Genomic DNA, 13,744 nt, shown 5'->3' on the forward strand with positions numbered 1-13,744 from the left:
CTCGGTTTTCTGTCATATAAATCGTGCCTAGTGGTCTCCTGCCCTTGTTTCCCCTGCGGTCATTAGTTAGTTAACCTTTGTTAGGACTGGTGCTCAATTGCTAGCAGCCGCTACTCTCATTGGTCAACACACACACCTGGCGGCACTTCTGCCAGGCCCCCGGTACACCTCATTAGCATGCGGACTGGTTTGAGCACAATCGCCGCCATATGGCAGGTGCGTGACTATTGGCTACCCCAGCTATACATTGTTTCCATATGACGTAATGGTGCCCGCCCTTCGCTGGCTATTTAAGCCTCTGCTCTCAGCTCAGTAAACAAGACTTGATCAGACTCCTGTCTTGTCTCCATTCTCTGCGTCTCTTGCCCATCTTCATTCCCAGTCCCTCTTTCAGGTACCCATGCTGTTGATGACCCACGGGACGGGTCAAATCAGTAGACAACAAACATGATAAACAGTGAAAAGAGTGAAGTTGTCAAGGATTTCATTTTACTTGGATCCACAATCAACACTCATGGAAGCAGCGGGTAAGATATCAGAGGAACTATTTATTGCTTTGGGCAAATCTGCAGCACAAGGCTTCTTTAACGTGTTCAGGAACAGAGATGTCCCTTTGCGGACTAACACATAGCAGACCCACACCCTGGTATTCTCACTCTACATGCCTATGGCAGCGGGACAGTGAGCGTGGACTTCTGCAGAAGAACTGATGCATTTGCATTACGGTCTGATCAAAGATGAATGAAAGAACCCCGAGCTGCCAGAAGGAAAACAAATCAGTCTTGGAAGTATAGCTGGGATGCTTCTTAGAAGTGAGCATGGCAAGACTTTAGCTCATGTACTTTGGGCAGATTGCTAAGAAGAGCCGCTCCCTGGAGAAGGACAGCACACTTGGTGAAGTAGAGGGGCAGGGAAAGGAGGAAGGCTCTCAACAAGCTGGACTGATTCAGTGCCTGCAACAATCGGCTCAAGCATGACAATTGTGAGGTGGGCCCAGCACCAGGCAATGTTTTGTTCTGTGTCTCCTAAGGATGCTATGAATAGAACCAACTTGATGGCATATAACAACAACAACAACAACAAAGGATCACTAGGCTGCTGGGGTTCAAAGAGAGTACATGTGTGACAGTAAGTCACACTAATGGCTTGCATGGTGAGACAATCCCACTTAGCAAGGCACCCTGGAACAATACTAATCCCTGTGAACACTTTCCTATACAGCAGTGGCTTTCAACCTTCCTGAGGCCGCAACCCTTTCATACAGTTTCTCATGTTGAGGTGAACCCCCCCCCCATAAAATTATTTTCATTGATACTTCATCACTGTCATTTTGCTACTGTTATGAATCAGGTGACCCCTGTGAAAGGGGACATGACCCACAGGTTGAGAACTGCTGCTATAAAGTAATAAGTGATTTATGCCACTCCTAAGGTTCGTGTCAGAATGGAAAGGAAAAAATGCATAAAGCCATGCAGTTCTCATAAAACCTGTTCAACAAGAAAACCAGTAAACTCTTTCTGACATGAACTGGCCACCAGTAAAGCAATTAGATATGTGTGGAGTGGATCTGGAGCAGTCAGCACAACCTGAGTACAGCAACATTCCAAAGATAATGAGATTCCTCGTACCCTGGCCTTCAGTCCAGCATCCCTAGGAGCACACTCGGTTCCCCGTCGGCTCTTGTCTAGTGATACATGGTAGACCACGTTACTCCACCACGTTCCTGTCTCAGAATGATTGGCCTCTTTGCAGCAGGCTGTTCCTGCCACCAAGAAAAATATGCAAACATAAAGAATAGGAACAGTGCCAAGTGAGCAGGGAATACTGCGAGCTAACATTTTGCCGTGACCCAGGGGAATTCTAGTTGCTAGCTTAATGTTTGCCATGACCCAGAGGAATTAAGTTGCTGGCTTAAAAGGAACCCAACTCCTCCAAAAGCAGTCCTAGAAAACAAAGGAAACATTTTTTAAAGCAGATTACAGATCACCTTAAAGGAAATGAAAAGGAGTTTTGTACAAGTGAGTGACATCACCTCCCCTTACATATATTAAACACCTAAGGTGCCAAGAAATGTACTGTACGTGCAGGGTTTATCAAATGCTAGACTGTGGAACGAATGGCAATTTCCATGGTTATGATACAAGGACTCGCTAAAGGAAAAAGGACAAAGGAATGCAAACTGTATAAGAGGAATGGAGGACAGAGAAGTGCACCCTGCGTGGTTATCCACAGGAGGCGAACTAATGATGGGCTTCGAAAATAAACACGATTTCACCCTTGATTTTTTTTTCATGTCTGAAGTTCACTGTCCTTAAGAAAAGCTTCCTTTGGGATTATGTAGTTGAAAGGAGCGTCACAGTCTTCTTGGGTCCTGGACCTTTCGAGAGAAAAAAATCTAGCCAATGAGAGTCAGCCCTACAGGGTTAAAAACCAATTTGATTTCCCCGCCTTATTAAATGACATAAAGGAACTAGGATTGAAGTAGCTGTGTTCCTATGTTACGCAGAGTGGGGATGGGGAAAAGTGGAAGAGGTCGTTGATTAGGTCACACCATATGGGAGCTGGATAGCAAAATTGGTGAGCAACTTTGAAAAATGTAAGTTTTCTTATTCATTTTTCATTAAGAATTCGTTTAAATAGATAGAAACAACTTTCCTACATACTGGAGGGAGGCAGATGGATTAGAGGGAGTAAGGGGCAACTCTGAAAAAGTGAAAAAAAAACAACACTTAGTTTTAGTTGTTCACTCTAGTGACACACTAGCATTTTATTCACTTTTTCCGATTTGATTTCTTTGACTCACAGTCATCAAGCACCAGCTGCTAGAACTATACATATTCTCTTTCCTACAGAGGCTCACAGTCTAGAAACTATGTAAAAAGATTATGTCCTTGTACATTGAGAAGTCTTCTAGTGAAGGGCATGCACTGCATCCTATGGGACCCCAGGAGAGGTATCGCTTATAACACATCCAAAGATGCCAGTAAATGATTCTTTGAAATCATGATACTTGAGTTGCACCTTCAATGACAAGAAGGAGCCATCTACATAGAAGACTAGAAGGAAGATATATAGTCCAGAAGCCAGCCCTGCTGTAAGAGATGTAGCTAATGTCTACACTGCTGCTGCTATCAAAAGGTGAAACGTAGACAAGAACTAACACGATTCCTAGTCCTAGAAGCTCTCTCCTTTCACAAGAGTAATTTAGAAAATATTAGAGAGCAATGTAGAGCAGCCCCTAATAGAGTCGGCACTGAGTTCACATCCTACTCTGAAAACTGTGGGGCACTTTACATTTTTAGTACTGTGACGAGTTTCTGGTTAATGCACTTGACTGCTAACGAAAAAGTTGGAGGTTTAAGTCTATCCAGAAGGAACAGAAGACAGTCTTATAATCTATGTCTAGAAATAGCAGCCACTAAAAGCCCTGTGGAACCACTACTATTCTCATTCACGTGGTATCACCATGAGTCAGAGTCAACTTAAGGGCAACTGGTTTTCATCTTCCTTCATCTATCGATCCATCCATTCATCTATCGATCTTTATTAAAATGTTGATGAGTATTGAACGTATTCATGCTTGCAGCACACTTAGAATGAAACTTGACATGCAATGGGGCAGACGTATTCACCAAAGTACAGATTACAGCTGTAGAATTTTCGACTAAGCAGCGTAATCATTTCCTGATCACCATGACCGTGAGACAGTGAGTTATGATGAGCTTTTAGACGGGCTTCCTGTCTTTCCAGAGTGAAGTCGGTGATTGTTCTGGAAAGGATAAAGCTGCTTAAAAGGACCATAATCTCAGGTACAATACAGCAAGTCCATGGCACACACTAAGAGCCCCTAGCACTCCGGTGGGTGGTGAAATAATGCAGTCTTAACAACCGGCGAACCAGTTGCAAGCTGAGCGGATTCTGATCTCTAGCAAGCCACGTTCCTCAGGGTAGAACTGTCCACCAAAGAGCACTCAAGGGCTGATTTTTTAGAATCATTCTATTAGGTTGTTCCGTCAAGCTACATCTGGTTGGACTCTAACCTCCAACTCTTCAGTTAGCAGCCATGCATGTAAACCATTCGTATCACCCTGAGACTCTGAAAATGGGTTAAAATAACTCAAGCTCACGGCCATAGATTGGTAAGGAATCTAGAAACATCGTTCCATCTTCTCTTGTAACATTCCAAAGTGTCTACCTGATCACTGTAGGTCCAAGGACTGTCTCAGTACCTTACATGAAAGCTCACCCAATAATGTCACATACTGATTCTAGGTATATCACTCAAGCGATAATTAGAGGGTGACTACCTACTCTACGCAGTAGACAGTATTCCCATAACCACCTGGACAAACACGTGAAATAAAACACCGAGTTGCTTTTGCTTTGCAGCTGTTTGCCCCTTTGTTTATTCCCCAGCCTCTATCTGACTTACCTGGATCACTCCTCCCAAGAAGGAAACTGCTGCTGCCACACCGACCCTTTGCATCTCAAATTCAGATAAGCCCAGCACACTGCTGTTACTCTGTGTGCTGAGGTTCTGGCTGCTCTGAGGGACAAGCCGTTCCACTGCATTGGCCGATATTAAGGATGTTAAAGCAAAGGTACCTACCAAAAAAGGTAAAGAGGGTGTTCGGTTAGAAAAACAAAACTGAGCATAAGATGTTGGAAGCCACCGTTTAAGTTGAATCCGTGACGTCAAAACAAATAGAGGTATTATAGATACTCGCCTCTTCATTCCTAAGCTTTATCACACTCCACTAAATAAACAGAGCTACATATAAATCATTTCAATCAACATACGACCACACACACCTTCTTGATATTCCCTCTGTGCCAGACATTTTCTCTATTATCTTTGGACTCAGGGCTCTGGTGGTGCACTGGGTTAAGCATTGAGCTTCCAACTGAAAGATCAGCTGTTCAAAACTACCAGCCACTTCTTGCGAGGAAGACGGGATGGGTAGCTCCCATAAGGATGTGCAGCCTCTACGGAGAAGCCCTGCGGAGCAGCCCCACTGTGACGCCTAAGGTTGCTGTGAGTCTTATCATACAGGGGACTTTAGAACCAGGCAACCAGTAAAACGTCTACACTCATACCAAGAAGATAGCATGACTTATGCACATGTGCACTTAGGCATGCACCAGAGTACCAAGTTATATATTTTTGCCATCTTAAAGTAATTGTGATTTATTGGGGAAATTAGTTTTGCTTTTCTTTTGCATGATTTGTTTAAAAGAGGAACTGCGTTGGGTTCCGTACTAAAACAATTTTATCTGGTTCTTGCTAATGGCATAAAATTATTTAAGTATTGTGAAAACAGTTAAGGAAATTAGGGGGCAGGATAATTTGGAAACAATAGTCTCCAAAAACTCTTAATTCATTATTGTGCTTTTCTCCATTCTTGTCCACTCAAAATAAAAGTGCGTTCTTCAGCAGCCTGGTACAAATCAGGAAAAGCTTGGTCTTCAGATTTGGCCACACGTGGGCTGTAATCTGTGCACCTGTGAGTTCAATTGGTGATCTCAAGAAACCTTTCTGAATTCTGCAGCTTGGTTTTCACCTAAATAGGTAGCTCATAATGCCCATTTAGGAGGGCTGCATGAGGACAACATTAAATAATGATGTACTTCAAGAAAGTACTGGGTAAGCAAAATGCCTCATGAAAAAGCTGATCCTGATTTCATCTCTGATCTGGGTCAATACCCATTCCTTTTTCAATAGAGAATTGTTCATCCTCTAATTGTTTGCCCTTGTTTTCTTCACCATCTTTCTGTTAATTTCCAGCCTTATGGCACAGTGATCGGAGAGAGACATGGGCCTGGTAGGGATTCCGCAAGGGCAATGTAACGAGAGAAATTACTGAAACCCAAATGAAGGCTGAGCATGATAGTGGGACATATCAAGAGGAAAGTAGAAGGAAATAGAAAAAAGAAATAGGAGACAAAGGGCATTTATAGAGGTCTAAATACAGGCATTTACATATGCAAATATATTTATATAGGATGGTGGGGAAATAGATCTACATTCATATATTTATAGGTTTAGTATTAAGGCAGCAGATTAACATTGGATCCCCATTCAAGTATTTACTCAATGCAAGAACACTTTGTTCTATTAAATTGGCATTCCATGATGCACCTTTCCAACGTGATCACTGAAAACAAATGTGTGCATAGGCAAATGTAGTGAAGAAAGCTGATGGTACCTGGCTATCAAAAGATACAGTGCCTGGGGTCTTAAAGGCTTGAAGGTAAACAAGTGGCCATCTAACTGAAAGTAACAAAGCAAACATAAAGAAGCACACGAGCCTGTGTGACCATGAGGTATCAAAGGGATCATGTATCAGGCATCAAAGAACAAAAAAATCATATGATTGTAAATGAGGGTGAATGCAGAGTGGAGACCCAAAGCCCATCTGTCAGCAACTAGACAGCCCTTTACAGAACAGTCACAGAGAGGAGAGGAGCCAGTCAGGGTGCAGGGTAGCAACAATGAAACATGCAACTTTCCTCTAGTTCTTAATTCCTTCCTCCCCCCACTATCATGATCCCAATTCTACCTTACAAATCTGGCTAGACCAGAGGATGTACACTGGTACAGATAGTAACTGGAAACACAGGGAATCCAAGACAGACGATACCTTTTAGGACCAGTGCTGAGAGTGGTGATACTGGGAGGGTGGAGGGAAGGTGGGGTAGAAAGGTGGAGCCTATTACAAGGATGTACATATAACCTCCTCCCTGGGGGATGGACAACAGAAAGGTGGGTGAAGGGAGATGTCGGACAGTGTAAGCTTTGACAAAATAAGAAAGATTTATGAATTATCAAGGATTCATGGGAGAGCGAGGGGAAAATGAGGAGCTGATATCAAGGGCTCAAGTAGAAAACAAATGTCTTGAGAATGATGATAACAGCAAATGTATAAATGTGCTGTACACAATGGATAGATGGATATATTGTAATAAGAGTTGTATGAGCCCCCAATAAAATGGTTTTAAAAAAAGAAAAGAAAAAGCTGATCCTGATTCTGTATGACTAGCCAAGGAGCCAGGATGTTTCCTTTCTGAGATGTTTCCAGAAAACTAATGCTGCGAGGTCCATGAACCACTCTTTCAGACACAGTGCTGTAATTGACAGGTACCTAGTGACCCTGGTCTAATGACACAGTTAGCCCACTGTCATGGAGGCGATTCCGACTCATAGGACTTTGCAGGACCGAGTACAAATGGCCCATATGATATCCAAAGCTGTACTCTTTATGGAAGCGAACTTCCACATCTGTCTCCCATGAAGTAGCCGGTGGCTTCAAACCACTGACCTCTCAACTGGCAGCCAATTGTTTAACTAACTGCTGCTCCACAAGGGCTCTTTCTGCCTAAAGTACATAAATGAAATACTATTGATGAGTTAATTTCTGTTTGAGAAAGTTCATGTACCAAAGTAAGAGGCAGAATTACTAGTCTTCCAATAATACCATGTCATATAACCCACAACCCATGACTATTTTTTAATTATTCCATTGGGGGCTCATACAACTCCCACCACAATTCACACATACATCAACCGAGTCAAGCACATTCCCACATTCATTGCCCTCGTCATTCTCAAAACACCCGCTCTCCACAAGCCCTTGGCATCAGCCCTCCACCCTTTTCCCCTCCTTTCCCTCTCCCACGAACCCCGACAATCTATAAATCATCATTATCTTATCACATCCCATACTGTCCGATGTATCCCTTCACCCACCCTCTGCTGTCCATCCCCCAGAGAGGAGGGCACATGCAGATCTTTACAATCAGCTCCCTCACTCCACCCCACACTCCCTCCACTATCTTATGTAACCTGGCAAGAAGGCATTAAGGTTTCAGTGGTGCTATGCTGATCCTTCTGGAAGGGGATGTTCAATTGCCTACAGATGGGCTTTGGGTCTTCACTTCACACTCCCCCTCATTCACAATGATATGAATTTTTGTTCTGGGTCTTTGATGCCTGATACCTGGTGCTATGGACACCTCATGATCACACAGGCTGGTGTGCTTCTTTCATGTGGGCTTTGTTGCTTCTCAGTTAGATGGCCGCTTGTTTACCTTCAAGCCTTTAAGACCCCAGATGTTACAGCTTTTGCTAGCTGGGCACCATCAGCTTTCTTCACCACATTTGTTTATGCACTCACTTTGTCTTCAGCAATCATGTCGGGAAGGTGAGCATCATGGAATGCCAGGTTATTAGAACAAAGTGTTCTTGCATTGAGGGAGTACTTGAATAGAAGTCCAATGTCCTTCTGCTACCTTAATGCTTCCTCCACCACACTATGGTGACCCCAATTCTACCTTACAAATCCAGCTAGACCAGAGCATGTACATGGGTACAATTAAGAGCTAGAAATACAGGGAATCTAGGACATATAAACTCCTCAGGACCAATATTGAGAGTAGCCATATTAGGAAGGGTAGGGAAGATGGTGGGGAGGAGGGAACCAATCACAATGATCTACATATAACCCCTTCCCAGGGGGACAGACATCAGAAAAATGGGTGAAAGGAGACATCAGTCAGTGTAAGACATGAAAAATAATAATAAGTTATAAATTATCAAGGGTTCATGCGGAAGGGAGGGTGGGAGAGGGAGGAAGAAAAAATGAGAAGCTGATACCTAGGGCTCAAGTAGAAAAAAAGTTTTGAAAATGATGATGGCAACAAATGTACAAATGTGCTTGACACATGGATGGATGTATGGATTGCAATAAGAGTTGTATGTGCCCCCAATAAAATGACTTAAATAAATAAATAAATTTTAAAACAAACAAAAAGAAAACATTAAGGTTACCACTAATGTTGCAAATTAGTTGACTTTAAAATAAAGAGATTATCTGGATTATCTGGGTGGCTTTAACAAAATCGCAACGGTCCTAGATACATGAACAAGGGAAGTCAGTTGAGATCAGAGTCAGAGCTGATTTTGAAGATGGGGCGGGTGGGGAGCAAGTGGGCTCCAGAAGTGGGAAAAGGTGAGAAAACAGATTGGTTCCCATGCTCTCCAGAAAGAAATACCAGTCAACACCTAAAGTTTAGTCCCATAAGATCGATTTTGAGCACTTGGCTGTTAAGCAAAAAGCCGACCGTCTGAAAGCAGCAGCCACCCCAAGGCAGGAAAACGCAGCAGTCTGCATCCGTAAAGACTGATCCACTCCGCCCGAGAGGGATGCTGTAAGTCACTATCCATTCTATGACCATGGGGTTGGCTTGGGTTGATTCTTATGCGATTAGTTGTTACATACCATGTATGAAGCTACATACTGCATATCAATTTTTATTTAAAATGATTTAAAATGGGAGATCATTTAAAAATGATAGTTTTTATTAAAAACTATGGTCACATGAGCTGTTCTGCTTTGTTTTTATTTTTGCCATTTTATAATCACACAAATATAACTTAAAAACTTGCCATAGGACACAAACAATAAAGAAGGCATAAACTTCCATCTATCAAACTGTAAAACATGTTTTGTTTTGTTTCTTTTAGTCAGCTTGCTCTTTTATCAGAATATCTGTAACAATTTGCCATTTCGCTTGGTAACACTGAGTTTGGTTGGGCAAAAACTCTACTAGTTGAAGAGACTTATAGCTTCTAGTTGAGAAAAAACCTAAAAGATCATTAGCCCAGATACTATGGGTCTTTAAGAGCTTTTTCAATATTTGAATAAAAAATGTAATACATAGTCTTATCCCTTAAAGTGCTTGTTTTCATTTGTCTCATTTTAAATTCAGATATCCCTCCCTTTTATGGTCAAATTTTTGAAGCTTAGAGATACAAAGAGTTTTTAACAATAAATTCATTTATTTAGTACTATAGTAATTACTGTAATAAAGTATAGTCTACAGTGAGTACATGAGGCACAGAGAGTTTTAACCCTCTTACCCTAACCTTTGCTGAGGTTTGCAACAGTGAGGTAAAACTGATTTGGAATATCATAAATAACTAATGATCACTTTTACATCCCATTACATAGTAACATGAAAAGAAAATAAAAACACAGAGAAGCCATTACCTGTGGCAACATGACGCCCCATTCCAAACACGGCGTAAATGATGGCTGGGAACAGGGAGCCGTACAAACCGAACACCGGGTGCACAGAGGAGAGGACAGCAAAGGCCAGGCCTGTGGAGAGACCGGGTAATGAGGAACATCTTGTAACCCCGAGGCGCGATCCATAACACAATAGAAGGGGCATTGGTTTCTTTAAAGGCAAAAATAACCACAGTCTAAGCATTCTACTTGCTCACCAGACTACCGTGTTTCTCACAAATAGTCTGGGTTTGTTTGCCAACTGCTTCCTCCCCCGGGGAAGTATTTTTGTAAATGCACTGTGCTGGCATTCGTGGTTTGCTTTCTCACGACAACATGTAAAAAGAAACTGCCATAGCAGCATTTACTAAAGTACATGGAGGAGGGGGCGGGGGGGAGCAGTAGGCAAAGAAACAAAAAGTGGGTGTTGGGGGGGGTCCCAAAACAGTCATGGTACTGTCTTAAATAGTAGATAAAACTCACTTATTAACTCATGTTTATTAAGACTACTACTTTTCCCCTCAATTGCAGAGATATCTACCAGATTAGTGGTGGTTCAGAAGGTCTTCTGTCAAAAGGTAAATTCAATGGCATCATAGCAAAATCTATGTGCGCACGCCTAGAGTTTAGAAGCATTTTCACATGTACTGTTTTATTTGTACCACAGTGTCTGTGAGATGAGAGGATGGATCTCAGTGGCAGCCGAGAAGGCCGACAGGGAAAGGTGACTGAGGTTGGGACCAGTTCAATGTTGGCTGGGCAAAGAATGTTCATCCTCATGGCAAAGTCACTCTACTGGACGCTACTCAATATGCTGAGTATACCAGGTAGGTTCCCTTATAGCTAATTTTTAAAATAGACTTTTAAGGTCAAATAGTAAACAATTTCTTATAAAGCTCACTGCCTACATAGTTTGCTATTTGCCCCTAAAAAAATTTCCTAGGCTTGTTTAAATGGTCATAGATGATTTGGGATGATCAAAACATGTATGAAAAAGAGTCCATCAAAATGGTCCTGTTAGTGGTTGGTCCGCAGCACTATTAATGGAACCACTTCTATGGGAAAAGATAGCCTCATGTTTCTCCTGTGAAGCAGCTTGTGGGTTTGAACTGTCAAAGTGTTGGCTAGCAGTTCTCCACTTACCCAACAGCACCACCAGGGGTCTTTCGGCAGACCTTCAAGTACTACCTAGAACATAACTGCTACCGCTGCTCAGTGGAACATTTGTTCCAGTAAAATGTTACTGATAATCCTGTTCATGAAATACCTTTAGGTATCAATTTTGAGAATAAATTGAAATAGGAAAGATAGAAGTGAAAGGGCCATTTGATACTGGGTATTCCAATGAAAAATATTTGTCCTTAATGAATATTAAGTATTACATCTTTTGTATTTCTAAATCAACAAAATAAAATTTGAATTTTATATTTGAATAATCAAAAACAGTACCTAGGCAATTAATTTTCCAAGAGACATGCGACTAAAGATTAAGTTGCTAAATGAAAAGTTTGGCCTGGAAGAATTATTGACTAACATTTCAAATGCAAAAGCTAAATCCCCATCCAAAAGCTAATACATATGTACCATCACCAAAAATTATATTTGCAGAATTCTCAAGGGCACTGTTTTTAGACTCAATGTCTATAACTTTTTTACAAAATGGTTAAACCACATTTGGAATAGAGGTCAGTCTTGTAAAACAATGTAGAACAGCAGTCCATAAAAATGTACGCAAAAGCAAGTGGTACAAAGAATTGATATAATTTCCTTGTCCCATTAGCTTCTCTAATGCCTGGTACACAAAGAGAAAGTTTACACAAAAATATTAAGAAGGGTGAACAGGGGCTGATCTGTTTTAGCAAAGCCCTTCAAAAAACTCCTATCTTCTGCCCCCATACTATATCTAACCACAGTTACTTCTAGAAATTCAGAATCTTTAGGTAAATTAGAGAAAACCATTGCCTCATTTATTTATTATCTCATTTGTGATCAATAACTGAGCAACTTCTATTCAGAAAAAAACTGGTAGGTTTCCTCTGTTTTATGGAAAAGATAGGAAAATTTGGTTTGGTAATTTTCCAACATATTCATTTCTCAAAATCATGTTAAAACACTATTTTCTTTTTATTACCAAGCAGAAACCAGTCTTTTTTTCAGTTCTAAATACTATGCCCACAGATGAAGTTTTGCATTTTGCCATGGTAGAAGAGCAATGCTAAGACTTGAGATGTTTATTTTAAACCAAAGCTGAAATTCTTATCCTAATAAATCAGTCCAATCAAACCCACTACTGTTTATTTGATTCTAACTCATCCAACCTATAGGACAGAAAGGAAATGCCCCATAAGATTTCTAAGGCCCTTAGGGCAGCCAGTTGGTGGGTTTAGGATACCCTCCAGTAAGTCCTACTACTTACTTCTCAGTCTGCTATCTTGTGGTAGCTTCCATGTAATGGTGATGTTGGAAGGTATGTCACTGGTACTTCAATACCAGTAGGGTATCCACCCACCGTGGAAAGGTTTCAGCAGTTTCCAGAGTAAGATCGACTGGCGAGAAGGTCCTGGTGAGCTATGTCTTTAAAAATTGCCCAATGAAAACCTTCTGAAGAGCACCTGAGCATGGTTCGACAGAGTGTAAGGTAAGTTCCTCCGACTGGAAGGCACTCAAAGTACATCTAAGGAAAGGCTGCCTCCTCCGAGTAGAGTTGATTTAAATGCCATGCATCAAGTAATGTGTTGGGGGCCTTTATTGGCTGATGTGGCATGACTCAAAACTAAGCATCATGAATAATCAGAACATGGACTGTACAAAGTGTGAATCTAGGAAAATTGGGAGTTGTAGAAAATGAAATAGAATGATGCAAGATCAGTATTCTAAAGAGCAGTAAGCTGAAACACACTGACACTGATGTTGAAAAAGCACATTTTAAGGTCTATCCTAAAGTACAATGCTGTCAGTGATAGGGCAATATATTCATATACCTATAACAGGAAGTGCAGATAATGTAACTGTTAATTCAAATACATGTACCAATCAATAATACCAAGAGTTAAAAAATTAAATAATTTTACCAACTTCTTTAGTCTGAAATTGAGCAAGCATACAATTAAAATGCATTGATAATTATCAATGGTTAGAATGTTAAAGTTGGAAACAAAGCTGAGAAATCAGAAAGTAGAAATTATGGCTTTGGTGATAGAAACTATGCTGGGGACAGAAGGATAAAATTTTACAAAACCAACTTATTCGCTGAAAATCCAATAATATAAACAGCAGCTACCCACAGGAACCTCACTAAATAGGACACACATGAATAAAACTGACTGCGTCTATGCAAAGAGATGATAGAGAAATTCAATATCACTGGTCAGAACAAGGCCAGGAGCCAACTCCCAAACCAGCCATCCAATTGCTCTTAAGCAATTTCACAAATTCAAACTGAAAAAAAAATTTTTTTTTAACTCCACAAGTCAAAGTATGAACTTGAGCATACCCCACTTGAATTTAGCGGTCATCTAAAAAACATATTTTGCCCATTTGACATTAATGACTGAAGACAAGTTGTAGCATGGCACCAACGACATTGTGCAAGAAGAAAGCTGAAGGTCATAAAAATACAGGAAAGACAGCTTCAAAATAGATGTGAGGAAAGACTCCAAAACTTGCTCTTGAATGTA

General features: G+C 41.1%; 1 protein-coding gene across 1 annotated transcript in view; it reads right to left on the minus strand.

Annotated features, from left to right (window-relative positions):
* Window positions 1-13,744, minus strand: part of SLC26A7 (solute carrier family 26 member 7) — a 148,899-nt gene that overhangs the window by 92,387 nt on the left and 42,768 nt on the right. Inside the window, exons 3-4 of the mRNA XM_075549502.1 lie at window positions 10,050-10,160; window positions 4,433-4,605 (exon numbers count right to left, since the gene is read on the minus strand). Of these exons, the coding sequence (XP_075405617.1) occupies window positions 4,433-4,605; window positions 10,050-10,160 (284 nt within the window). The remainder of the gene's footprint in view (window positions 1-4,432; window positions 4,606-10,049; window positions 10,161-13,744) is intronic.

This window comes from Tenrec ecaudatus, chromosome 5 (assembly GCF_050624435.1).
Source record: "Tenrec ecaudatus isolate mTenEca1 chromosome 5, mTenEca1.hap1, whole genome shotgun sequence".
Taxonomy (NCBI): Eukaryota; Metazoa; Chordata; class Mammalia; order Afrosoricida; family Tenrecidae; genus Tenrec; species Tenrec ecaudatus.